The 26,053-nt window shown below is 38.8% G+C and overlaps 1 protein-coding gene across 3 annotated transcripts; it reads right to left on the bottom strand.

Moving 5' to 3' along the window:
- Positions 1-1,539: 1,539 nt before the first annotated feature.
- On the bottom strand, positions 1,540-20,643 carry LOC135082913 (NAD(P) transhydrogenase, mitochondrial-like). 3 transcript variants are annotated; one of them, XM_063977687.1, is made up of 24 exons: positions 20,600-20,640; positions 20,457-20,525; positions 17,856-18,031; positions 17,591-17,745; positions 17,142-17,282; positions 16,940-17,062; positions 15,355-15,542; positions 13,342-13,497; positions 12,203-12,407; positions 10,849-11,052; positions 10,518-10,598; positions 10,022-10,167; positions 9,027-9,115; positions 8,783-8,867; positions 8,186-8,299; positions 7,317-7,483; positions 6,344-6,481; positions 5,480-5,697; positions 5,005-5,156; positions 4,497-4,650; positions 3,830-3,934; positions 3,437-3,556; positions 3,174-3,265; positions 1,540-2,878 (listed from the first exon to the last, which is right to left on the bottom strand). In XM_063977687.1, exons 3-24 carry the CDS (start codon positions 18,014-18,016, stop codon positions 2,732-2,734), a joined length of 3,141 nt encoding a protein of 1,046 aa, XP_063833757.1. In that variant the 5' UTR covers positions 18,017-18,031; positions 20,457-20,525; positions 20,600-20,640; the 3' UTR covers positions 1,540-2,731. The 3 variants fall into 3 exon arrangements, with proteins under 3 accessions (XP_063833757.1, XP_063833752.1, XP_063833765.1); XM_063977682.1 differs by having other exon boundaries at positions 20,457-20,643; XM_063977695.1 differs by lacking the exons at positions 20,457-20,525; positions 20,600-20,640 and adding an exon at positions 18,907-19,074.
- Between the last annotated feature and the right edge of the window lie 5,410 nt (positions 20,644-26,053).

Here is a 26,053-nt window from a genome sequence, read left to right as displayed (position 1 = left end):
ATGGGAGCTTCATTTTCAGACCACCGTGCGGTGGCCGTCTGGGCATCTGCCCGGGCCGCGATGCAAGGGGCATTTACCCGGGCCCATTCTTTCGGGGGGCCGCCGAGTAAATGATTTAGCTGCGGCATGGAGTAGACCGTTCCGTACCCCACCCAGTTTGAAAAACAGCAGTTGAAAGTAGTTGATTTTTATTGGGTTGAGGATTGCGAAATAAGAATAGCAAGTTTTCCTCGGAGTTTTATTTGATATTTCCGCCCGCGGCTTCGCCCGCGTGGAATTTTGTCTGTCACAGAAAAACTTTATCGCTCGCGTCCCTGTTTCAAAAACCGGGATAAAAACTATCCTATGTTCTTTCCCGGGACTCAAACTATCTCTATGCCAAATTTCATCAAAATCGGTTGCGAGGTTTAAGCGGGAAAGCGTAACAGACAGACAGACAGACAGACAGACAGACAGACAGACAGACAGACAGACAGAGTTACTTTCGCATTTATAATATTAGTTGGGATTTTTGGGACACCCGTAGAATCTCGCACCACTTACTCCAAAAAGACTTTATTTTCTTTCAATTTGTGCATAGATGAACCTCATTTAGATGACCCACGCTGAACTGTCCCGCCAAACTCAATGACAGGGGGGCGCTACCATCGTTCAACTATATGGTTTCCAACATGGCAAAAATCGGAACCAGCGATCCGGTATTGACGGTGGCGCCCCACTGTCAATGTCATCGACAGGACAGTCCAGTATTTTGGAACTATACATAGATTAAGGACAGTATGACTAGGTGTCACCACTTTCTTCTCGTCAGATTAAAAATTTTCATTGGGTGTCACTCGAACTAAATTTTTGTATTGCTTTTGCATTGCTTTTGTATTAAATGAATAACAAATTGATCAATAAGTATGCAGAACAAAAACAATAAATCTTATGGCCCGGAATTAATAAGACCACAGAGGTTGGCAAGAGTAATTAATCCAATAATCAAGAGCAGAATTCTGTTCACGCACCAATCGAAATACAATGAAAATACTAAAGTTAGCTCTAGCCACAACTTAGTGGTGCCGTTTGTGGAAGGCAATAATGGTGGAAGTCAAATCAATGATACTTTAGTAGACGAGAAGTCGCAAGAATTGCATGCATTGATGCTCCAAACTTTCGACAAACTCCTTCTGCAATTAGATGAATTGTTAATGAACATAAGAACTGAGGAACGTAACAAAACTTTGTATTGTCTTCCAGTCATGAATATCTACAAAGATATATGTGAGAGACTTCGTCTGGAAGTTCTCATTGCCATTGATAAAGTAGATCTTATAAATACTAAAGGAAGCAAGAAAGATAAAGATATTGACTTTTTAGAAATAATGAACAACTTGAAATCCCAACTATCTCAGATTCGATGGCAATATCATCAAGCCATTCAAGAATTTAACGTTGCTAATAAGTAAATTAACAAATGTTTGTAATGTGTTTGTGTTTGTATGGTATGTCAGTGCACTAACATACTTATTACGTAAAATAAGAAAAATAATAATATACATTTCCATCGGAAATCCATTTTTATTTTTAAAATTACAATACATAATTGATCAAACTCAAAAATACATTCAAAATGGTAATAATAAAGTTAAAAGAAATTCAATTTGATTCAGATAATGTCTAGCCACTATATTTCATTCGACGCTTATGAATATCATTCTAGCGATATTGACTACTTATATCAAGAACACATCATATAAATATGGAATGATATTGCACTGTGCCAGAAGGAAAACCAAGCACGAGATGTTAAGGGTATTTTTTTCATAAATACCGACTTTGAGTCATTCTATAGCAGGCAGCAGAATTTAACATGAAGTACTTGGAATGCATAATGGCAGGATAGGGAAAAAATACTTAAAAGGTTGGTAGTGGCCATAACAATACAATAGATTCTCAATAAGACCATAATATAATTAAACTATATATCTTAAACTCTCATATATAACATGTTATAGATAGACTTTAATAATATTGACATTCAATTACATAAATTGTAATAAAATTGTAATAAAATTCGAATTATAAAATGTTAAAAAATTACATACTACACAGACTAGCTGTCATAAGTCTCAAAAAATTGATGATTTAAGGCACATATTTAAACTTTAAAATTACTACTATAAGTACGTATTATTTCTAAGTAGCAACATCCAAATCGATTTCACACAAACCGATTTAATTTTATCTTAGAAAAAAGTCAGCATACATTAGGGAATAGCATTGTATTCATAATACCGTATCATGTAACTTTATGGTATTTTATAATATCATCAGCAACATGGGTTCGATGGCACCGCTTTTTTCAGTTAATATTTCTTATCACATATTAAATCCATACTTAACGGTTATCGTAAGTACAATCAACATTGTCGGTGCAATAATCTTGCCGAATTGCAATTCAAAATTAAGTTTCGGAAAACCATTTTATATGGTTAGTTTATCTGTACTTATGGTGTTTTAAAGTTATTAAAAGTATATTAATAATAATCCTCCTAGATACTCACATTTTGTAATGTGATTCAAGCTACCTTCAGAAATGTACAGAGGACAGAACATCGTGCCATACACTATGGCATCTCAAGTAGTTGCTATTAGGTGCTACAGTATTATATTATCTGTGGTGCTACTATGCAACAAACATGCATAATATTCTCACATGCTGTCGACTGTACCATTTAGTCAAGGCTTAAGCCGCCAGATGCTTGACTCTCTCCAGAAGGGCGTCGCACGTCTTCTTGGCGTCTCCGAGCAACATGGCCGTGTTAGGGTTGTAGAAGATCGGGTTGTCCACCGCCGCGTAGCCCACGCCCATTGACCGTTTCATAACCACCACCTAGGTCATCATAATTAAAGGTTAATTTACAAAATTCTATCCCCTAAGGGGGTGATAAATGGGGTTAAAGTTTGTATGGGACAACGTGATTCTTAATCTGTTTGTCCAGACATCATTTTTGATAAAAATTATCATTGAAGATGATCTGTTTTAAAAATTAATTCTTCAATGTTTATTTATTCTGCCAGCCATTTGGAAGATAAACTTAAAGTCGCGTGGAACCAGATTGGTCACCAAAAAAAACCAGTCAAGGTCAACCAACTATTCAATTTGCATTTGAGAACCCAAAACCTACCTGGTTTGATTTCCATACTTTCAAGACCGGCATTCCTGCGATTGGTGAGTTAGGATCATCTTCAGCTGCGCTATTTACGGTGTCGTTAGCACCTGCAAAATAATATTAGTTCTCAAAAATGTCTCTTATCATAATAACAATAAAACATTCTGAACCACATTCCTTATGTGAAAGCTTTACTTCGCCCTTAAAAGGCTTTAAATTAACACATTTTTGCTACTTGAATCGAAATAAAATAAAAATACAGTTTTATAAGAACTTACCAATAACAAGCACAAGGTCAGTTTCGGGGAAGTCATCGTTGATTTCTTCCATTTCAAAGACATCGTCATATGGAACTCCAGCTTCTGCCAACAACACGTTCAGCTGGCCAGGCATACGACCTACGATAAACAACATTTGTTTAACAACCTGCGATAAAAAATGTCATCGAATACTATTACGGTAACGTACCCAAATGGTACTCACGGAAACTTATACCAACAAAAAGATATAGGACTAAATTCCAGCAATAAAGGGGAAGAAGCGGCATATAAGACACTATTGGCCGATTTCGGAAAGTATTTTAATAAATAAATAGATAGATCTACACGCACTGCCGTTGAAGAGTGGATTGAATAGTTTGTTTAGTTTTTACTTGGATTAAAAATATTTACCCGCAACTGGATGGATCGCGAAGCGCACCCTCTTGCCGATGCCCTTGAGCAGGTCCACAAGCTCGGCGATCGGGTACTGCGCCTTCGCCACGCACAGTCCGTAACCTGTGCATCAATGTATGAAATGTTATTGTTTATTTTTAAGGGGAAAATGGAAGGACCATCACAAATGTAAATAAGAAACTCATTTACGAAAAACTCTGCACCTATTGGATGTTGACAGTATTTCCCACGCTCCCAGGCCACACCATAGCCGCCCCGGATAACGTGGATACTAATGCTGCCTGACCACAGGAACGTAGCGAGGTGATGGAGCAGTAACCAGGGTAAAAATGCATAAAATCTTTGCTCCACTTCAGTGGACAGGGAGTAGCGAGCTAGTTTAAAAACTCACACAAATCCGAGAAGCGAAGTGGGGAAAACAAATGACTCGTTGCATGGTCGCACCTTGCTTCGCGAATGTAAAAAAACAGTTCGCAATCTGCTCTGCATTACTCCCTCGTTCCGCTTCGGTGGACAGGCAGCCAAGGGCCTACGTTAAACATGCGCGGGTGCAAGAAACGGACCGGTTTAGACCCACCACGTGCGCCCACCTATTAACGTGGAAACGTCTCACGCATGCGAGGCACACAGTGTTTTATTTTTTGATACAGTAATCAGAACATACCAGGCGTGATGATGATATTGGATGCGCGGTGGATGAGGTCAGCCACAGAGTCCACGTTGAGCTCCGTATGTGTGGCGCCGGCCGGCCGCGCCGAGCCGCCTGTGGCCACGCCGTAGCCACCCAAGATTACGTTAGGCAGGGAACGGTTCATGGCCTAAATGATTAAAAAAATATTCTTAGGATCAATTCAGTCAGACATAATACCGAAATAACTCTCGTTAAAGCACTCTTGTAACGGAGTTTTGGTCTGACACTGTAGGTTTGTTGTCGACACGACAAGAAGAAGAAGAAGAAGACCGAAATAACTATCTCAGCCCAGCGATACTAGAAAGGGTCCAAAAACGTTTTAGCTTTACAAGGCTACAACATACCTACAGGCATTTAATAAGGAAAATGTATAAAAATTACCATCAGGTGACCTCCGTACAGGCCAAGAGCTTCCTCGTTGTGGATAAAAAAAGCAGTATTAAGTACAACTAGGCTAGGTGAACTCTTAAAGATTGTTTACCTTGCACATGATGTAAGACAAGATAGCACCAGAGCTGCCGATGAGAGCGCCCACGATGGTCATGAGCGAGTTGTTGAGCATGAAGCCTTCCGCGCACAGCGCCCAGCCCGAGTAGCTGTTCAGCACTGTGATCACCACTGGCATGTCGGCACCTAATAATAAAACAAATAAAAGTTTTGTAAGCAAAGGATGGGACAGATTTGCACATTTCTTTAGTCAGTAGGAGTCGCCACTTCGGGTACCGCCGAGCAATAATGCCTCATAAATTTCTTGGGTCCAAGAATCCATGTTATTGGTTTCGAACAGTCTAGGATACTAGATCATTATAACATTGCAGCAGTGTTAACAGCATTGTATTCCGGCAGTTGGAGATAAGATAGCCAGTCCCTTTGTGGTTGGGGATTCCGTAAAGCTAGCTTCCATTTTTCGCCTGATCATCACTTTCCATCAGGTGAGCTTAAAAAAAATAGCCTACCTCCGATGGCGGCGGTGAGCGTCAAGCCCTGGATACCGCTGAGCACGGCGGCAGCGGACAGTAGCGGTAGGCCGGGCGCCTCTGGGAAGGCCAGCAGTGCGCCGCCACAGCCCAGTGAACCGGCCAGTAGTCCCGCGTTGATTGCGTGCCGTCCAGGCAGCATCAGAGGTGCTGACGACAGCGAGCCCTGCAGCTTGCCGTATGCTACCAGGGATCCGCTGGATGATTAAATAAAAAAAAATCTAATGAATATTTTGCGAAATGCACACTTTTCGAAAATCTAATTTTGAGTCGAGTCCTCATTTTGCGTCGACAGACCCACTTGAGGGGTCATGAAATACCTTCTACGAGGATAGAGGTTCAATAAAGTATGTAAGAACAAATAAGTAAACGGTCAGTTTTTGCTAGAGATGTTACTCGCACTAAGCACCGAGATCAAATGACTGTCCGAGACGTTTGGCCGACCATTTATAACCTGTTCCCCCACTACTCTGACAAACTGGAATGCAATCTGTGATTGTGTTTTCACCTCGTTTGGGGTGCATTACGAAATATCAAGTGACGAATAATCGTTAGTAATACCACATATTAAGTAATTAAATAAAAAAATTAAGGATACTACATATTTATATTACATTTTATTTGGCAAAACACATAAATTAAAAAATATGACACTTCTGATCCGTTCTGTACCTCTACCATGAGTTACCATCGAAAACTTGAACTTTAACTTTATGACCTCTCTGAAGTTAGCTGTCAGAAATGTAAGTGGCCCGTCGTTAACAGTCGTTAACGACTGAATCCACCGTTAGGCTCGACTCTTCAAAAGGTTGAACAGCCTTGGTATAAGAAAAAGATACTCACGTGAAGGTGATACCGCCGATGTAAGTTCCCAAAAACAGCGATGTCTTGAGCGTAGCGGCGGTGGGGTCGAGCGCCATGGCGGGGAAGTCGTGCATGTACGTCGCGAGGCACGTCAGTACCGCTGCCATACCCACGAGGCTGGAGCAAATAAGTTCCATATACCCTTGACGTCATAGATAGGCATTTTCCATTTTTACTTAAATGAGAATACCGCTCAGGTTACCGTCTCAGTGGAAACGCAACTTTAAGACTGGGTTGCACCATCTTACTTTAGCTTTAACAAACGTCAAAAATCTGTCAAACTCCATACAAAAAACACTGGTCATCGTATTTCATGCCTTTTATAGTTACCGGTTAAAGTTATGTGGTACCGTAGTGCCACTCAACATAAGCTTGATACTGTGATGAAGGTAGACAGTTTCTTTTTAATAAACAAGTGCTCAGGCCCCTCTTTCCCACTGGGCACTTTGGGCACGTGTCCAGGGCCCCGCGACCGAGGTGGCCCCCATCTGCTAATTAAGACCTTTTTCCAGATGATAAGGGCGTAGGACCGTTCATTATGGAAAACCTTGGGGAGGCCTTTGTCCAGCAGTGGACGTCATTTGGCTGAAACGAACGAACGAACGAACGAAGGGCAAGGGCCCCCCTTAATCCTTAAATGCCCAGGGCCCCTAGTAGGTTAAAGACGGCCCTGCAAGTGCTAGTTAAAAATAGAATACGATTGAATCTTTGGTTGACTGATGGATACATAAACAGGGTGTTCAAAAATTAGTACGTCAAACTGACTCCGGGGAGGTAGATGGGCCTTGGACGCATTTTTCAATGTGTCTTAAAAATTACAAATTGTTAATATTTTAAATCTCATCACCTTTCTATCTATGGACATATTAAGCTGTTTGATGAGTCTTAGGCCCAGCTACCTCCAGTGTCCGTGTGAATAACAAATTTTGGGACAGCCTGTATAATTAATTACCTGTGGAAACCAGCCACGAGCTGTGGTAGATCCGTGATTTCAATTTTCTTAGCGATGGTAGCACCGAGTAGACCGCCAATGCCAGCGACACCGACCATTTGGGCTAGAACCTCTGCGCTTGGAGTCAACGCTCCAAGAGTAGCCGCTATACCTCCCGACACACCGATCTGACCAAACAAAAATAAAGCTTTCAGTCATGGAAACAGAGTCGATAACTGTACGCGATTCTTATAAAATTGCAACCTCATATTGGTAGTATCATCAAATTTGGGATTGTACATTGGTTGTTATGCTATGGCAAGCCCAAGTTGCCACGTTAAGGAATAAGAATAACGCACATTTAGATGCACTATAGCTAACAACAGTATTGCATCCACAGATTTAGCTATGGCACAAATATTGCTTACATCACAGTGCATCTATTGTAATGTGGGGTATTCGGGAATGTGTAAGTACCTAATAAAGTCAGCTTAGTCTCAAAAGAACTGGCTACTTAATAGCACTGGCAGACAAAAACAGAATTATTACATTATTTTTTAAATAAAAAAAGAGGAATGTTAGTTTTGTGTAAAATTTAAAATATACAAAAGAAATTAAAAAAAAAAAAGAGAAATTACTGGTAATTTAAAAAAAGAATAATTTAAGAGATAATGAAATAATTTTGTTACCTAACCCTACCTAACCTTGTCTATGCTGTCTCACTGTCTTTATAATGGTAAAAGATTGATGCTTGAACCATCGAGTACTTTCCAGTGAGCGGGTCTTGGGCTATAAGCAAATCTAACCTATCAATTTACGCCATTTTTAATCATCGGTTGCAAATCTTACATGAGAAATAAATGTTTATGTATTAAAAACATGTACGTCACCATTCCAAGGTAATTTCCTTTTCTGGCGGTGGTCTGGGAGCTAAGTCCAGCGAGTGCGCCCACGCAGCAAAGCGAAGACGCCAAGTATGCCATCTGATGTACTTCTGGGTAACCCTGCAATTAGAAAGACAATACTTTTAGGATTTCTGAAAAAGGTACAGTTGTGAAGTTAAATCTATACTAATATTATAAATGCGAAAGTAACTCTGTCTGTCTGTCTCTCTTTCACGCCTAAACCACTGAGCCGATTTTGATGAAATTTGGCAGGGAGATAGCTTGAGTCCCGGGAAAGGACATAGGATAGTTTTTATTCCGATTTTTGAAACAGGGACGCGCGCGATAAAGTTTTTCTGTGACGGACAACATTCCAATATAATAGTAGCCATTGACTGTTGTGACGCATGCCACCTGCAGTTTTTGTAGACCTACTTCATTTTAGTATCGTAACTACGGGTAATTAACGGATTACTGCGGCTAGCTATAGGCGTCAAACAAGGCTCACATTAGTGTAGGAGGCGGTAACCTAAATAGACAAACTGAAGGCCCGAACTAAACTATTCCATAATTTAAATAAGACTGAATATATTACTTTTGTACCTGCATAGCTGTGGTCATATATCCTCCAAGAAGAGCAGCTGCAGGAATAGCGTACAGGTATCCATATTCCGGTGGGTCACCGGGCCTGCGAATGAAACCTAACATTGAAACATGATTGAAATTTAAAACACATTACAGCATTTTTTTTTTCAAACTTGACGTACTCATGAGGGCTAAAAGGCTTCCTTTAGCTTCATGATGAAGCTTTAATAAAGTGATAAAGTTGCAAAAAAATCCTTCGTACCTTTTGAACATGTCAAGCATTCTCTGTGTGACTAGGAAACCGCCGAAAACGTTGACGAATGAGATGAGGGCGGCCGTGCTCGCTAACCACTGTGGAGAAAAAGCAAGTCTTATACCCAAGTAATAAAGATAAATGCACATCGTATTAGAGTACGACATTTTAGAAAATATAGGGTGTTTTTTTAGAGGTAACTTTAAAGTGAAATAAAATATGTAAAAATATGTTTGATTCACATGGTATTGGTTTTGTTTAAAAGATGTTCTTATGCCATTTATGCTTCAAAATGATTTCGGGCCAAAGGGCGCCACGGTTGGCGCAAATATAGCGTAATCGAGGTGTCGAATTTTCAATTTCTTTTTCGAGCAACTGGGGCCATACATCGGCAATAACGCGACGAATGTTGGCATTGAATTCCGTAGTTTATCTGCGCATTAGTGGACTTCATATATCCCCAGAGAAAATAATCCATATGTGTGAGATCACCCGATTGTGGAGGCAAATTCAAAGATCCATCGAGTGAAATTATGCGCTCATCGAATGTTTCCCGCAATAAGTTGAATGTGTCGCGTGCTGGTTGGATGGTAACACCATCTTGTTGAAACCATAGCTCTGCCACATTAATAGCATTCATCTGAGGAATGAAAAGTTACGAAAATTACGTCGACCGTAATATGGACGTTTGTATGGAAAACTGAACCATGATTTTTAAAATACATTTTTGCACTATTTGCAAACGTTGTTCCGAATTAATTCTATTTAATTATGAAATGGCAAAACATACTGTCCACAAATGTACCACCAACTATCAAATTAAATATCACTAGAAACAGTGTAACCAATTTAAAGTTGTATACCTCTAAAAAAAACACCCGTTAGTTGTTGTAAAATCGCCCTTATCAACTCCATACTAAGGTGGCAGTATTTAGTTAGCACATCGGACTCAATTTTTTGTTGCAAAATCACCCTTATTACAACTACATAGCATGCTACCCTACCTGCACCGGCGTCTCGGGCACGTACCCGCCGCCCATGAGCAGCAGGCCGCCGACGGCCGTGATGCCCGACACGGCGTTGGTGACCGACATCAGCGGCGAGTGCAGCGCCGGCACCACGCCCCACACCGTGTGGTAGCCCACCACGCCTGGTTAGCATTTCAATAGAGAATCATTGAATAGAAGTTCTTTTGTTTTTTTTTTTTTCATTTTGCGGGATTTTACGGGCACGTTAATTGTTTTTTTTTTAATTTTATTTATTAGGTACACCAACGATAGGTACAACAATACACAATATATTAAATATGCAAAATATTAAGCTAATTGCACTATCACTTAAAGGTACGAGTATACACAACTTGCAAGAAATATAAGTTGCTGCTTAGTTATAGAAGTTCTTTTGTTTTTTAAATAAATATGCAGCATTTCGCGGCTTTTCGGCGCACGAAAAAACTCTTATCAAGAACAGCGTAAGATATGCGGAAGTTGGCTAACTTACCAGATAGAGCCAGTGTTGTAGTCATAGTTGTGAAGGCTGGATTTGGTGACACCATACCAAGACCGATTAAACTGGCCAAACCTGTGAAAGAACCACCATTTAATATTATTAATCCACCTTAGTTTCATGTCCGCGTCACACACCGCTCTAAGCGACTCATGCATTTTATTCAGGGAATTAAGGTTCCGCGATATGACGTGACGCTTCAGTTTTTGTGTATTTCAAACGACTCCTAAAGTTCTGGTTAGCTACATAGCATTCTGCAAATTGTGTTCTTTCGAGGAGGCCATGATCTGGTACCTTACAATAAACTATATTCTGAAAAAATCACCTGTAGAATACAAGAAGGTGTCTTTCAGCGTCTCATTGAATGGACTGGGCGGTTCTGCCTTAGCAACAGCTGCTTGCTTGGGTTGCTGCACGGGAGCCATGCTGGGCGGCGGCGGTGGCGGCCACAGGAGCTCGCCTGCCTTCAAAACTATAGCACCGCGGGTCACCTCGTCTTCGAGGTTGATGTGAAAGTGGTCGTTTGTGCCTGAGAATAAACAAAAGGATCTAAGTAATACAGGATAAATTACTTTACCTACGTTATTAAAAATCCTTTTGGACATTTAACACTGCGCTAAAGTGCGCTATGTGGTGACAAACTGAGTAAAGCTGTACTATTATAATTGTGCTTTTACACACGGCCACAGTGTTAACTATCCATTTCCGTTTTTGCTTTCGCTCTCATCAAATGGTGATTCTTTGCGATAGAACGAGACGACATGACCGGCAATGGGCAGTTAACACTGTTGCCGATGGTACATCATTATAATATTGCAAAGTTTCATCGAAATTCATTCAGCAGTTTTTGCGATAAAAACTGTTGAAGGAATGACAATCATCTATCTTAACTTTCGTGTTGAAAATATTCTATGGATTGATACAAAATAACTACTTTTATTTCTTTCGTTGACCTATTTCTCTTATCTATCATATTCATTTAATATAGTCTGGTTTCATAAGAATACCAATGTATTTTTATATTAGTCGAGATAAAAATAAGTACCTAATGCATGTATCATGTATGCAACACTCAAAGCTATTAAATAAGACAATGCAATGATAAGGTAAAGGCAATTAACCTCGACTCTCATTTTTTACAAAACATGCAGTTCAACCGTGTTGTCAAGCCCGCAGAAACACTACTTATGTAATAGCTGAAGTTAATATCTAACGAACTAGTGACTTATTGTTGTTTATCGCAGCAGTCATGGTCGGTCAATTTTCCTTAAATGTTTTTATTATTTAACACTGTCATACTAATTACCACATATTTATAATAACTAATGTAGAATAAGCTTGGATTTCGGTTCGGCGATAAGACAGAGATAACATACGCGCTGCAGTACTGAAGTAGAATTACTCGACGATAACATAAACAAAAAGAAACCGCAATTAATTTATTGCTTTTGATAGTAAAAGATACAGGCAATCTATCACGTTTGTAATTAACGCAAAAAATAAACAATATTTTATCATTCACGCAATAACCTTCACGAACAGACGCAACGTTGTTTTAAACTAAACACGGTTTTTATTTATGAACATTGACGAACCTCTTTCATAATAATATGTTGTAAATACGTCATATCCGGTGTATTCTCGCGAGACAGCCGATATTTAAACGTATTTTTACTTACCCAAACTGAATAGAAACCCTGAAATGTTGTTGGCGTAGAGAGTGGACGCATGGGCAGGCATGCGGCTCGGTAAGTCAGTGAGGCCGATGTGAGTGACGCCGTGCACTTTGACGATCTCTCCCTTCTTGGTGGTTTGCACGTTGCCGCCCATTTCGGCTGCCAGGTCTACGATCACGCTGCCAGGTGCCATGTCACGGACCGCATCCTGTAAATTGGGGAGTTGACAACATTAACCAATGATTACAAAGTAAAACTTGCTTTTAGTGACACTTCATTCCAGCTTTAAAAACATAAGTATAATTAGTTTTCCATAGTGAATCTAATACACAATGTGATAAAGTCGACATTGCGGAGCATTACTATCCTTAGCTGGATGCGACAAGCTGAAGACAGGATCAAATGATGCATATTAGGAGAGATCCAAGTCTAGCTGATAGTAGGTAAACTGACATAGGCTGAAGACGATCGTGCTCGTTACACCATTATGTAAATAAAAGAATACTTCCCTATGTAGCAGTACTATGATGCAATTAAACATGATATTCATGAATGGAAAATAGTATCGATAAATTTTCCAATCTGATGGATTACCTATGGCCTTCTAGTTAAGAGCAAAGGCTAGACGAGATAGTTGCGAACTTTGGCCAGACACAACACCACTCTACTATTCCTAAACACGTGGCAAACGCGGCTCGCTTAATTATGTATTATCATGAGATAATAACATGATAGTAACTAGGCTTGATGGTTTATAGTTCATTAATTCGCGCAATGAAAATATATCTATCTCTAGACGCAGGCAGCTCAGCCTTCACCAGGCATTCACAGGTTATTATTAACAGTTTTGTAGATTTTCAAACTTTTTAAAGCATGAGAATATTTTCAAAAAGTACCTTAAAATATCTCATCTAAGTACAAGTACTAAGTAATCTAGTCTAAGTACATATTTCTAACAAAGTGCAGTTTTCTATACATAGTAGAAAACTGAAATTGACTCTATTCAAGAATCATACAAATATTGAAAATGAAAGTAAGCAGCGCACATATCAGCAAGTTGTGTTAAAATATTGTGTGACGAATTTTCACGGAGATATTAATTAAAATTCAGTTGTTAACAAACTTTAGCATAATATTTTTACCTCTAAAACGAGAATCGGTGCCGGCTTGCCGGGTATGAGAGCTGTGCTGATCACGACGTCGGATGTTCTGGCCTCTCTACCGAGCAACGCCCGCTCGGCATCCAGGAACTCTTGGCTCATCTCCTTGGCGTAGCCGCCTTCTCCCGCACCTTCTTCCTGTAGTTAAAGATATTAATATTTTAATAAACAGATTTTAAAATAAATAAGCTAAATCCATTGAAATAAAGATTACCGAGCCATAAAAAATCCAATCGATGCATGTTCGGTCACAAACCTACGAGTACGGCCGCTGAATACGAAATGACGAACATTGAGGCATGGACATGGGGGCTCGATTCATCGCTCTCATTGTCAAGGGCAAGGGGCGAGACGGGCTACCCTAATTTAATCCTGTTATGATCAGTACGATTGATAATTGCAACCTTATAGCGATGTATTAAAGTCCATGGTTATGTCAATTTCCAATGACAATACGGTTGAATCGGGCTCGAGAGTAGGGAGACGAATTTAGGGACGACGCTGTTTGATGTTACTTATTTTCGTTCAAGGCCAGTATTTTTATTCGGCAGTTACTGGATAGCAATAATTTTAAGACAAATTGTCGCCGTTTGCGGCATATTTCGGAAACAATATTGCATTTGACTGATTTTGGTTATAGTAACAAAGTTTAACTTAAAATAACCCACATGCCATTGTGGAAAACAGCCCCACTGCCTTACAACCACATACTTACTTAAAACTTAACATGCCATTGAATGTAAATCCGTCAGAGGAATACAAGACAAATTGTTGTCGCGAAGTGAAGAAAAGACTAAGTAGCTAAATGTATGATCCACTCATTTTCTATCTAATTTGTCTAAACTAGCTACATAGTTTGTTAAATCATACTAGCGAAAACAACGTTTTTCTTTCTTCAATTTGCCATTCTTAGTGACAAAGTATAGTAAAACAAATATTTAAAAACTTATCACAAGTGCACATAGCTCGAATAAACAGACTCTGCAAACAAAGCGACTAATATAAAAGTGAAATAACAAATATTTACGAAAAGCCACAAATGGTGCGAAACAATTACGTAAGGCTCTGGGTATAAATTATAGCATAAATACAAGATTACCATCTTAATTACATAATGATATTTATAAGATCGAATGTACCGCATGCATATTATGGTGATAGTCAAAGATTATCAGAACTGATAATGCACTCTACACTCAAAAATAATCTACGAAATGGTTGATTTGTAAATTACCGTCGATTGCAATCAAGGTGAGGGTGGAGGCTGCGCCCTAACTAAGGGTTAGGACACGCCCACCGCTGAAAAGCAAACAGTTCTATAAGCACTCCAATGTCATATCAATAACCATATCTACGCGGATCGGTTGAGTAAATATGCACGGCGGGAAACGTGATACGCATTGTACACCGCAAACGGGTCATTGAATAGGCTAGACCACGGGGACGCGTGAAAGCAATAGATAAAGGTAATACTAATATCGCGCTTTGTAACATACAACATGTAAATGCAACTCTTTGTTACATTTGAATTAATTAATATTAGGCGAACCGTTGAGTTCTGATAAAATGCAGAAAGCATGACGGCCTTGAACGAGAAAGTATGCTGTCTGTCTAGTGTCTGCCAAGATTAATTGCATTTTCCTCTTAGCTAAGCAAAACGATACTAACATCCAGTACATTGATGGTGAGTGAGCATTTCTATTATGCTTGTAAGGTTTGATGGTACCCACTTAGCACTTCGATGTATCGATTCTACCAGTGTCTATTATTCTGGTCTCTATACACCTTGGTGAGTCTAAATAATTTTCTGAACATGAAAGGAAACTGACCCCATCTAATCTGACTAGACATCTTGAGCAGTAAGCGTGAGTTGGTCGAAGTGCTTGTATAGATAGTACAAGTAATACAACAGGTTGAAACGGCCAAGTTCAGGCGGTCTTCCACACAACAAGGAGAAGACCATCTATGGAAATTATTATAAAGGAGCCCACATACCTTCATATCCATAGTGATGAACTGCGCGCCCAGACTCTCGATCTGCTCGCGCACAGCAGGGCGCGTGTCAAAGGCCCGCACCGCGGCGCCCATGCAGCGCGCCTGAGCCGCCGCCGCCAGTCCCGCCACGCCGCCGCCTATGACCAGCACGCGGCATGGCGGCACGCGACCCGCGGCCGTCATTTGACCTGTGAACGTCAATTTAGTTTAGCCGTGCCGTGGTTTAGCGATGGCCATAGACCACACAACCTGGTCTGTGTGGCGATGGCATACCTTCTTTAACCTCTCAGCCCCCAAGCGGTAGCCGGTTATTTATTGTGTCTAGATGCTGAGTTGCACCACCTAACTTTAACGACAACCGGTGCTTTTTGTATGGAGTTTGACAGATTTTTGGAGTTTGTTAAGTTAGTCAGATGGTGCAACCCAGCCTTAGACTCCCCACAGACTACAGTTTTAAGTCGGCCGAGAGTTTGGTCAGCTTCTAATTTGTATGAGGAATCGGCCAATACCAAATCGGTGTAATGTGCGGATTTTCTTTTATACATGTTCATAATGATATAAACAGCCCGACCAGACTAACCGCCGACAAACACTGTAGTCTGCGGGGAGTCTTAACGACTAACTTCAGTGCTGGTGTGGTGGAAGCTAACCTTCTGTATTGTGATCATTCACATACTACTAAAGGTCTGCGTCCATTACCGTTGTACATCTACAGTCTGCTGTTCATACATAGCATCAGAGATTGCTGCTGCAGTGTTTCTAATACCTACACCCATTGATGCATCAATGCCTACATCCCTCTTTTAAAGTCATATCCCACAAGAGCGACAGATTAAGTAGACCAGCTCCTTTATAAGCTGCCATGCCGTAGCCATCTGATAAGCATCGCTAGGCTTAACGGATAATCCGAGATTTAATTAGCTCAGTGAAATGAGACGAACATGCGTGGACATAAACTCATTTCGAGCTATTTCTAGCTCAAGCCTAGTACTATCGGCGCGATAAATTTATGGGACAATGGAACATTACTTTTTTACGGCTTTATTTTCCATGCTTGGAGATCGAACCCATAAATTGTGAGTCGGTAAAGCTCGATTTAATTATTGTAACTGTAAGGCATCAGCTGAATAAACATCAAAATAGTATGCAGCAAAGATCTGCTGCTGTTCAAATTCAAAACATTGAAAATACACAACCCACCGGTAATCTCAATACATATTTTGTCGCGGCATCTGAATACCAGATTTTAACCTTCACACAACATCAACAAGTAAACTTTCAAATACCTATATTTTTTTAAATAATCCATTACTGCGACCACAGTAAGGCGATTATCACACTGCGCCGCGGTACGCGGGACGTCATTGTATGCAAGTACCTCAGTTTGTATAGAAAACACGCGCAGCATAACACAACACACTGACAACGTGTCTGCGCGCGGGATTTTTTATTATGAAATCACGCGGACCGCGGCGCAGTGTGATAATCGCCTAAATCAACTCCATACAATTTTGGATCGTGTGGACTTCTTGATAGTACATAACTTAATTATGGTGTTAATTACGTATTGAATGATTTATCTTACCTGAAAAGAACCTAGGGAAATGTGCAGCCGCTTCTATGACTGCCCTGTACCCTGCGACATTTGCCATAGAGCTAAGGGCGTCGAACGCCTGGGCTCGACTGATTCGCGGGACGCAGTCCATAGCTTAAACCAAATCAAAAGTATGATTAATATTTAACTAAACATAATAAAAAAAAACGAAAATGACAGTTGTGTATCTTACCAAATGCATTGACCTTTTTTTCTGCAAGTTTTTTGACCAGATCCTGATTTTGTGCAGGGTAAAGGAACGATATAAGTGTACCTTCATTTTGTACATTTTGGACCTCGGAATCCACTAGTGGGCGGACTTTAAGAATTATGTCTGGAAACAAAGGAAATAACGTTAAGAAAAAAATTAGAGTAGGCGGCGCACACCGTTGATTTTTAGTTGGCCGATAGTTGTGCCCGATTTTAATTTGTATGAAGAATCGGCCAAATAGAATCGGCGTAGTGTGCGCACTCCCATACATGCCCATACTGATCAACTGCCCGACTAAACTATCGGCCGACGAAAAATCAACGGTGTGCGCCTACTCTTACATGCCGAAAATAGTTTGGTAATGACCTTAGTAATGAGGTTTTTTTATAAAAAAAATACACTTCTGAAAAATTAATTATGTATTGCTTTACTTGATTGGAATGTGTCTTTCAAACTGGTGACCTTGGCACCAGCCTCTTCATAGGTCGTGTTGGGGAAATTGGCTAAGGCTCCAGCTCCTTCTTCTATGTTTACAGTGAAGCCCTTTTTAACTAATTTGCTAACTACTGCTGGTACTACTGCAACTCTGAAAGAGAAGTATTATTCATAGAAATAATTTATTAATCTAAGGCTAATAACCCTTATTACATTTTTACACATAATTAAACGATGCATGTGTAGTTAAGGTACTCGTACCTTCTTTCATCTTGCCATATTTCTTTTGGAACTCCTATAGAAAGTTTAGAGTATGGCACTCCCGGCACTTGCGGAGGCGCCGCAGTGGAGCTAGAGAGCCTGCAGTGTAGAGTTCGCGGTAGTGGTTTGTAAATACGTAGCACCTTTAGACACCCACACATTTTGGTTTATTCTACCTGCAAAATAAAACGGCTAGTTTATAAATAGCAATCTACAAACTACGCATCTCACACGGACGGGTGGTTCCATGGTTTAATCAATGGTCGCTCTCCCGGCGTATGCTACATGATTATGTGAATACACCTTTATCTTTTATCGTGTTTTTGCACTTAACGTAGTTTTCGTAGTTTCGGTTCCGTCTGGCACTGTAGTTATCGTTACAAGTGAGAGGGATAGATAGATTCGAAAGTAGATACGAAATCGGTATTTGGTAGTGGTAGGCCCGCTGATGATAAGCGCCTCAATCGAACGATTATTTGTACCTAAAACCTTTTTTTTTTAAAAATAATGAGGAATATGCGATGACGACTACAAGCCTAAATTATGGTACTTTTTTATCAGGCAAAAGGCATGTTCGTTCGTTTCAGCCAAATGACGTCCACAGCTGGACAAAGGCCTCCCCCAAGGTTTTCCACAATGAACGGTCCTGCGCTGCCGGCTCTTCCCGCGACCTTTACCAGATCGTCGGTCCACCTAGTAGGAGGCCTGCCCACGCTACGTCTTCCAGCCCGTGGTCGCCACTCGAGAACTTTCCTGCCCCAACGGCCATCGTCTCTACGAGCTATGTGCCCCGCCCACTGCACTGCCACTTGATGCGAGCTATGTCGGTTACTTTGGTTCTCCTGCGGATCTCAAGACAAAAATCATGTCTAATGTCCGTGTTGCACCCACTCCTCTGAAGGTTGGAGACTCTACACTCGAAGTTGTTGACAATTATGTATACCCGGGACAAACAGTCCAGTTAGGTAGGTCCAACTTCGAGAAAGAGGTCAATCGTCGAATCCAACTCGGATGGGCAGCGTTCGGGAAGCTTCGCCATAATTACACTCACGTCCGAAATACCGCAGTGTCTCAAGTCGAAAGTATTTGACCAATGCGTGTTGCCAGTGATGGTATACGGATCTGAGACGTGGTCGCTTACTATGGGCCTCATAAGAAGGCTCAAGGTCACCCAAAGGGCGATGGAGCGGGCTATGCTCGGAGTTTCCCTGCGTGATTGAATCAGAAATGAGGAGATCCGCAGGAGAACCAAAGTAAAAGGCATGTACCTACTTAAGTATTTTTTTAATTCATTTAATCCGTAGCAGTCTGGTTGTCGTGAAATTGAACCCTAAAAATTGATACTGTTATTGTGTAAATATCTAATTTACCTAAGTAGGTACTTTGAAATTCTGTTCAAGTTGGTTTTGAAATAAAGATTTATAATAAAGAATATTTATGTTGTGTCTGCACAGTTTGTCAGGCAAAATTATGTATTGTTTAACTGAAAAACCATTTAAATTAACGGTTGAATCTTGTAATAGAAGATCAATAAAATGTCCATCATAATTACATGAGTAATGTCACCCACTCAATCAAATGATTAAATAATATCTTCATCAACGGATCAATGTTGTATTTCAGTTAAAACTACTAACATAATCCTACCTAACTAGAGGGGTAGATACTTTTCTAAACACCCACTTTCCCATCGGCGCGCCAGCGCGCGCGCAACAAAATGATTTATGGGAATGATCATTTAGTTAGGTAGGTAACTCATTTCATACATTTTTAAAGACCGTTGACTTGTTTACGAGTTGGTCCACACGCACACGAGTATGAACCCCACACGTTGGACGCGTTCGAACGCACGTGAAGTGTGTGTACCTACGTGACGCAGAAGCACCTAAATCGAGACTTGTGTGGTTTGAAAAAATGAACCCATCAAGGGTTGAAAACAGGTACCTCTACCCTAAGTAATATAAAGGCGCCGAAAAATAAGCTTTATTTAGAAGTGCATACAGTTTAGTTTTATTTTAAAAATGTACCTGTCAGTGTCATTCGTCATCTATCAACAACAAAAGCATCTTATTGTTTATGGAAGTCCCTGGGAGATGAGCAAAAAATATTCTTTTGTAGTGTTTAGAAAAGTACATTGCATTTAAAACAGCCCACTGTCGGCCTTGGCATAATTATGCACTAACTACCCGGAGATATTCACCGGGGCAGGTAGGTATTTCAGTTTCAGTTCTAATCATAGAAGACAGAGGTACCACTAACTAACGCTACCAACTACGACAGACAAAAATATAATTTTAGCTCTATCTCTGCTAATATTATTAGTGAACGATACTAACAACAACAACAAAAAAAAAATATTACAATATTCGAATATTAAAAAAAATATTTATCACTTGGTTATTTTGAAACAAAATAATAATTTCATCGTAGGTACCTACGTAATGATAATAAAATTCTTTCTGAACTTACAGTTTCAAATAAACTGGATCTGCAACTTGTTATCTCCACGACAAAGAAGTTGGGTCAGTTTGTAATTAAATCGAAATATTGGGTACCTAGCTTGTAACTTGTAAAATAGTAAATAAAAATTCGATAGCTTACCAGCCGACTGTAGGGGTGGGTGACTAAGCCCGCTGTTCGCTTCTTTACTGGGCTCAATATTAAAAATTGCTGGAGTAAGAAACAAAGAAATTACAAACAATAAATACTACATACAAATACGGTTCTCAGAAAACGAAACTCACAACTGCTTCACCGGTCTGCCGGCGCCCGGCTGGCGATAGCAGCATCGATTAGCAATAGTGATGCGACATAATACAAGTAGTTTCCTATTAGTCGATCAATATTAGTGGCAACAATTATTCGGAAATAATCTTTGTGTTAAGTGAAAAGAGCAACAAAGAACTGAGCGAGCGAAACGTCACTATCAGCAACACTGTTTGATAAAAAGAGATGCGTGATGCCGGCATGACGGCATGCCGTTGCCGTCACGTCAAACAGAACCACTCGGAGGCACTTTTTGGCACTCTGAGAAATAGTGCTTCAGAAACGTGGTGAGTACTGTGATTGTATAAAGAGCAATGCGCAGTGGCGTAGCTAGGTAACCAAGGGCCCTGAGGCAAAAAAATGGGGCCCCACTGCTATCTAAACTGGTTAAATTTTATCAAGTATATTGACATTAGCTTACTTACTCCCTGAATTCCCTGATACAGCATAATTTTTTTAAGGACTTAATTTGCTTGAGGGCGCCGGGGCACTACCCCGCCTAGCCCCTTGGTAGCTACGCCACTGGCACTGCGAAGCACAACACAAGTACAACCGTCCTTTTCAACGATCGAGAGAGAACCAACCATCTGTGGGGAGAACTGAGCAACAAATAACAATTGATAAAGTAAGTAAGTGACAACTACTAAACTAAACCACCCCCACCAAAAAGTGGTGACGCCATCTAAACAGTTCACTCTTAGTCAATTGACATACTTTTAGTTGTAGAATTAAACGAAAATCAACTATAACATTAATTAATTGTAATATACTATTGATGGCAATAAATAAATAATTGTAATAATTTGATAACAGCTATTTTTAAAATTCATTTGGCAACTTGTGCATGATAATAACTTTTTATGTATTGCAGCAGTAGGTATTATAAATGTATATTTTTAATTAATTTAGTCGACTAGTATTTAGTTAACTTACACATCACTACTCTAGGTAGTGGGTGTCACATACTTTTTTGACACATACCATAAAGAAAAGTAATACATAGGAAATAGAGAACCCTCTCTGTCAAATTTTTGAACCTACTAATTGACAGCCTGGTGTTAAATTCCCTGTACTTAACCTACGTACGTAACGCTCACATACATACATAGTACACGCACACATACATACATAAAGTCCACGCACACATACACACAGTTCACGCACACATAGGCCCTCATAACCTTCAAAGAATTATTGTTTTTATGATGTACAATGTAGAATTTTTTCAAATCCATTATTTTGAAAATATTTATCTTTATGGTGTACGTATTGTATTATTTTCAAAACAATGGATTTGGAAAATTCTACATTGCACATGGAAATGCAAATAAGTAAACAAAAACTTTTGAATTTAATAATTTTACTTTATTTATGAACACACATAATATTATACACCAAAAGCGTCTTTTCGCAAAGTTTTCAACAACACTAAAAAAGCATTTGCACATTGAGAAAACTCAGATCACTTGTGAACATAACAGAAAGTTTCTTCGCGATTCACGAAGGAACGAACAAAACTCCGATGAACCAGAACAGCAGCAGGTACGAAGGAATGAACTTGAATTTGACTCGACGACTCTTCAATACTTTAATAGGGCCACAGAAAACTTAAATGATGGCTAAGAAAACAAGAATGCATTTAACATAACAAAAACAACACCGGCCATTTTGGAGGAAAAACAAAGTTGCCATATGTTAAATAGTAATTTCTACTACTCTATTATGTAAATTATAACAAAAATGTCAATGTTCAGTTTTAAATTAAAACAAATTAATTTCATTTAAAAAAAGTTTTCACGTTGTAATTAACAATATTCTCAAATATATTTTAATTAAGAAAAAAATGAAAATATGAAGGAAACAGGAGCAGCGACATCTAGAGCGTTTTAGGGTAGTTAAAAAGTATTTGAATTTATTCACCGATGTCGCTGTTTGGAAGCAAGTTTCACTTCGATGACCGTTGTATGGAAGTTTCCACACCCTGACACATACACATACGGTGCTCGCCAGTGGGTAGACACTTCTCATACAAAAACTAGTCTCTATATGTAGCAATTGATATACAACCTTATCCCTTAAGCAATAAAGTGCATTTTGGATTGATTTCACTACAGCAGGGGAACCCGCGGATCAATACCACCATACTAAAAATAATTGTTAGTGTCCTTATGTTGGTAGTATTGTTAGTTTGACAAATGAAAAAAAATGTCTGTCAATTGAGTTTGAGTTTTTAACCGGCGAATTGATTCGTGTGAAGTTATTTTCTCAGATTTGGTGCAATATTACTGTAAATAAACTTTTCTGTCGTTTACGTTGAGTTGATTAAGTTCCTCCGTATCGGGCGTGATAAAGTTTGCTGTTCAGTGTTATGTTTTTTGTGAGATAGAGACTCTTTTAAATAAGCTGTGTTTCAACTTCTACAGAAGTTTAAACTCTTATTTACTTTTCTGTTTAATGGGTATGTTATCTACTTACTTGAAATATTAGATCTATTACAAATCTATTTTTCATTAAAAACAACCCTATGTGATGAAAATGTAAATGTACTTTCAAAACTGGTAAATGCATGAACCAGGGCATTGACACTGGTTGGAGAGAAATTATAGGCTTTGTTTAATTAATACCTATTTCATTTTAGGCTTCTACTGATAATGGAGAGTAGAAACAACAAGAAGTGCGTTATTTGTAATAAGAGGCGAAGTCGTGGTGGATCACCCTTACTTTTGAGTAGGTTTCCTCTGGATTCTGACCGGTAAGTTTCTAATAACACTCATTTATTACAAGATAATTTTACTGATTGTGTAAACTTAAAGGCTGGGATTAATATTTTTAATCATACAGTAAATAACCATAACCAATTTTTAATTTCAGTATTTTGTTTCGTACTCTGAAAATGAATTGCATAACAATACTAAAAGAAATTAGTTGATGAATAAATTTCAGTTTGTTATTCTTTTTCTTTTCTAATAGGTATTTCTTATTTCAGTTGTCGAATGTGGGTTAAAAATGCTGGCATAGAAGACTTAGCATATGTACCTATTGAAAAGTTACACCAACTGAAGTTTGTTTGTGGTGGGCACTTCACTCCTGAATCCTTCAATGCCAAAGGAACTCGGCTGAAGAACTCAGCTATTCCAACACTGGAATTGAGCAATCCCATCTTGCCAGATGAAGTTTTGACAGAGTTTCCTCTTCATGTAAAAGACTCCAATAAAGAAAACCTCAAGACAGGTATGATGATGACTTCAATTATTTTTTTTAAATTTAATTTACTATCTATCAATTTTTCTGAATTATTTAGATGTCTTAATTAATTTTCTTTGGTTTCCAAAACAAACCAACCGAATGCAATTTAACAAGGTTCTTTCTTTGTAACCACAAACATGTGTTGTATGCTTATCAATAAATAATATATAATTTCAATTATTAATTATATCTATACTTTGTTACAGTTCTTTATGATCATTCATATTGCATTCCAAAGAAGTCAAATCCAGTTGAACGAGGTATGTTTATCTAAAATTATACTAATAATATAAAAAGGAAATATTTAATTGTTTGTTTGTATTTGATCGGCTCCGTAACTCGAAGCCAAGATAGCCTAAAGTGCGGGTTAGAACCCCACAGCTTGAATATTGTAGTAAACCCACTCGTAACACAATTTAGCTTAGAATGTGTGTTGAGTTAGAGGGACTTTAGTAATTTGTGTAATACAAATTCTTCAAAAAAAGTACCGGACCAATTTGAAAAATTTTAGGCAATCTACATTAATTAGCCAGGTCAGCTAGTTTAATAATATTTATAAGCTAGTAATTTTTAATGTGAGCAAGACATGTACTAGACTGATTGTACCCTAAAGTTGGGTAAGAACATGACATTTTATTACCCAATTCACATTTCATTATCTGCTTTCAGTTCCCCTTACAACTACAACCAAACAACTAAATTCAACATGTTTGGGAGCTGTGGATATACCAGATTCTGGTATTTCTGCGAAAACAACTTTTGAACCTCTTCCTTCTACTTCCAATGCACCAGAACATATGACCTATAAACCCATTACTCATGGTAAGTGTACAAACTAATTATTTACCTTCTAAAATATGCCTTCCCTCAAACTAAAGAATGCCACCCTGGATGCGTTCTGCAGTCTGCAGTCAGGTCAAAATGAACTTATATGTACAACATTCTAGGTTTCTGTACATTTTATATTAATGCGATTTGACCGTGCGGATACGAACAAAGAACGCAAAGCACACGTGACTGATTGCCTTATCACGACCACTTACAGATTGTCTTGACATACCCGCAGACCGCATCCAGAATGCAGAACATTAAAACCTCTAAATGCCTTTAATTTAATATTATGTCATTGTTATTGAAGGTGGGCCCACGCTTCATATTTTATGAGAAGAGCTATCATTATCCTGTCTTTGCATTTTTTTAAAACTTGATAATGATTGATTGATTTGGAAATAATATGTTTCATAAAACAACAAAATACATTTTAAACTAATTTGCATATTTATAATATTTCAGATGATAAAAACATTTGCCATCAAGATGCACAGGCAGAAATATTAGTCCACAGTTATAAAAGACCTAAGAAAAACATTGAAATGAAAGGTAAGATAAAATATACCTAATTTAAAAAACTAAGTAAAATTGCTGATTAATTAACCAATATTCAATTCAATTTGCTTTAATGTTGTTTTTTTTACTAATGGAAATGTTTTTATTACAGACACTTCATCAATATTTACAATTAAAGAGAAGAGGCTTTGGCGACAGTTACAAAATGCAAAAAAAACAATAAGGAATATAGCGAAGTCAAGAGTGAATTTAGACAAGTTAGATTCGGAAGTGCTGACATCGTTAGTAAAGGATGTAGTGCAGAATAACAAAAAAAAGTCACAAGGAAAAAGGTGGACTTTAGCCAACAAAATATATGCTTTGGCTATATTTAAACGGTCCCCTAAAGCATACCGCTATATGCAAAAGCTGTTTACGCTACCAAGCACTAAAACGCTCCAAAGGATTTTAAAAAATATACCAATGGAGCCTGGTATAAATAAAAATATAATTGATATGTTAGAGGCAAAAGCATCAAGTATGCCAAAGGAAAATAAATATTGCTCGTTAATATTTGACGAGATGGCGTTAAAGAAACGGATAATTTATAACGAAATTGCTGATAAAGTGGATGGCTACGTGGATTATGGAGAGGGCGAGAACATGGGACGAGAAAAGAAAATTGCAGACCATGCGTTAGTGTTTATGATACAGGGTGCTAAACATAAATACAAGCAATATATTGCGCACTATTTTGTGGAAGGCACAATATCAACAGCAAAACTGGCAAAAATTATATCGGACATCATCAAAAAATTAAAAGAAATCGGATTTATGGTTCTAACAACAGTTTGTGATCA

Source organism: Ostrinia nubilalis, chromosome 2 (assembly GCF_963855985.1).
Source record: "Ostrinia nubilalis chromosome 2, ilOstNubi1.1, whole genome shotgun sequence".
Lineage (NCBI taxonomy): Eukaryota > Metazoa > Arthropoda > Insecta > Lepidoptera > Crambidae > Ostrinia > Ostrinia nubilalis.
This window is presented reverse-complemented; position numbering and strand designations above follow the sequence as displayed.

What these genes read in the sequence shown, in the direction of transcription:
- LOC135082913 (XM_063977682.1), bottom strand. Translation starts at nt 18,016, where the DNA reads ATGTGTGGGTGTCTAAAGGTGCTACGTATTTACAAACCACTACCGCGA. An exon ending in CACCTTCTTGTATTCTACAG is followed by an intron (nt 10,599 to 10,848) that starts GTGATTTTTTCA and finishes GTTCTTTCACAG; the next exon opens with GTTTGGCCAGTTTAATCGGT. An exon ending in ATGCTTGACATGTTCAAAAG is followed by an intron (nt 8,868 to 9,026) that starts GTACGAAGGATT and finishes TTTCATTCGCAG; the next exon opens with GCCCGGTGACCCACCGGAAT.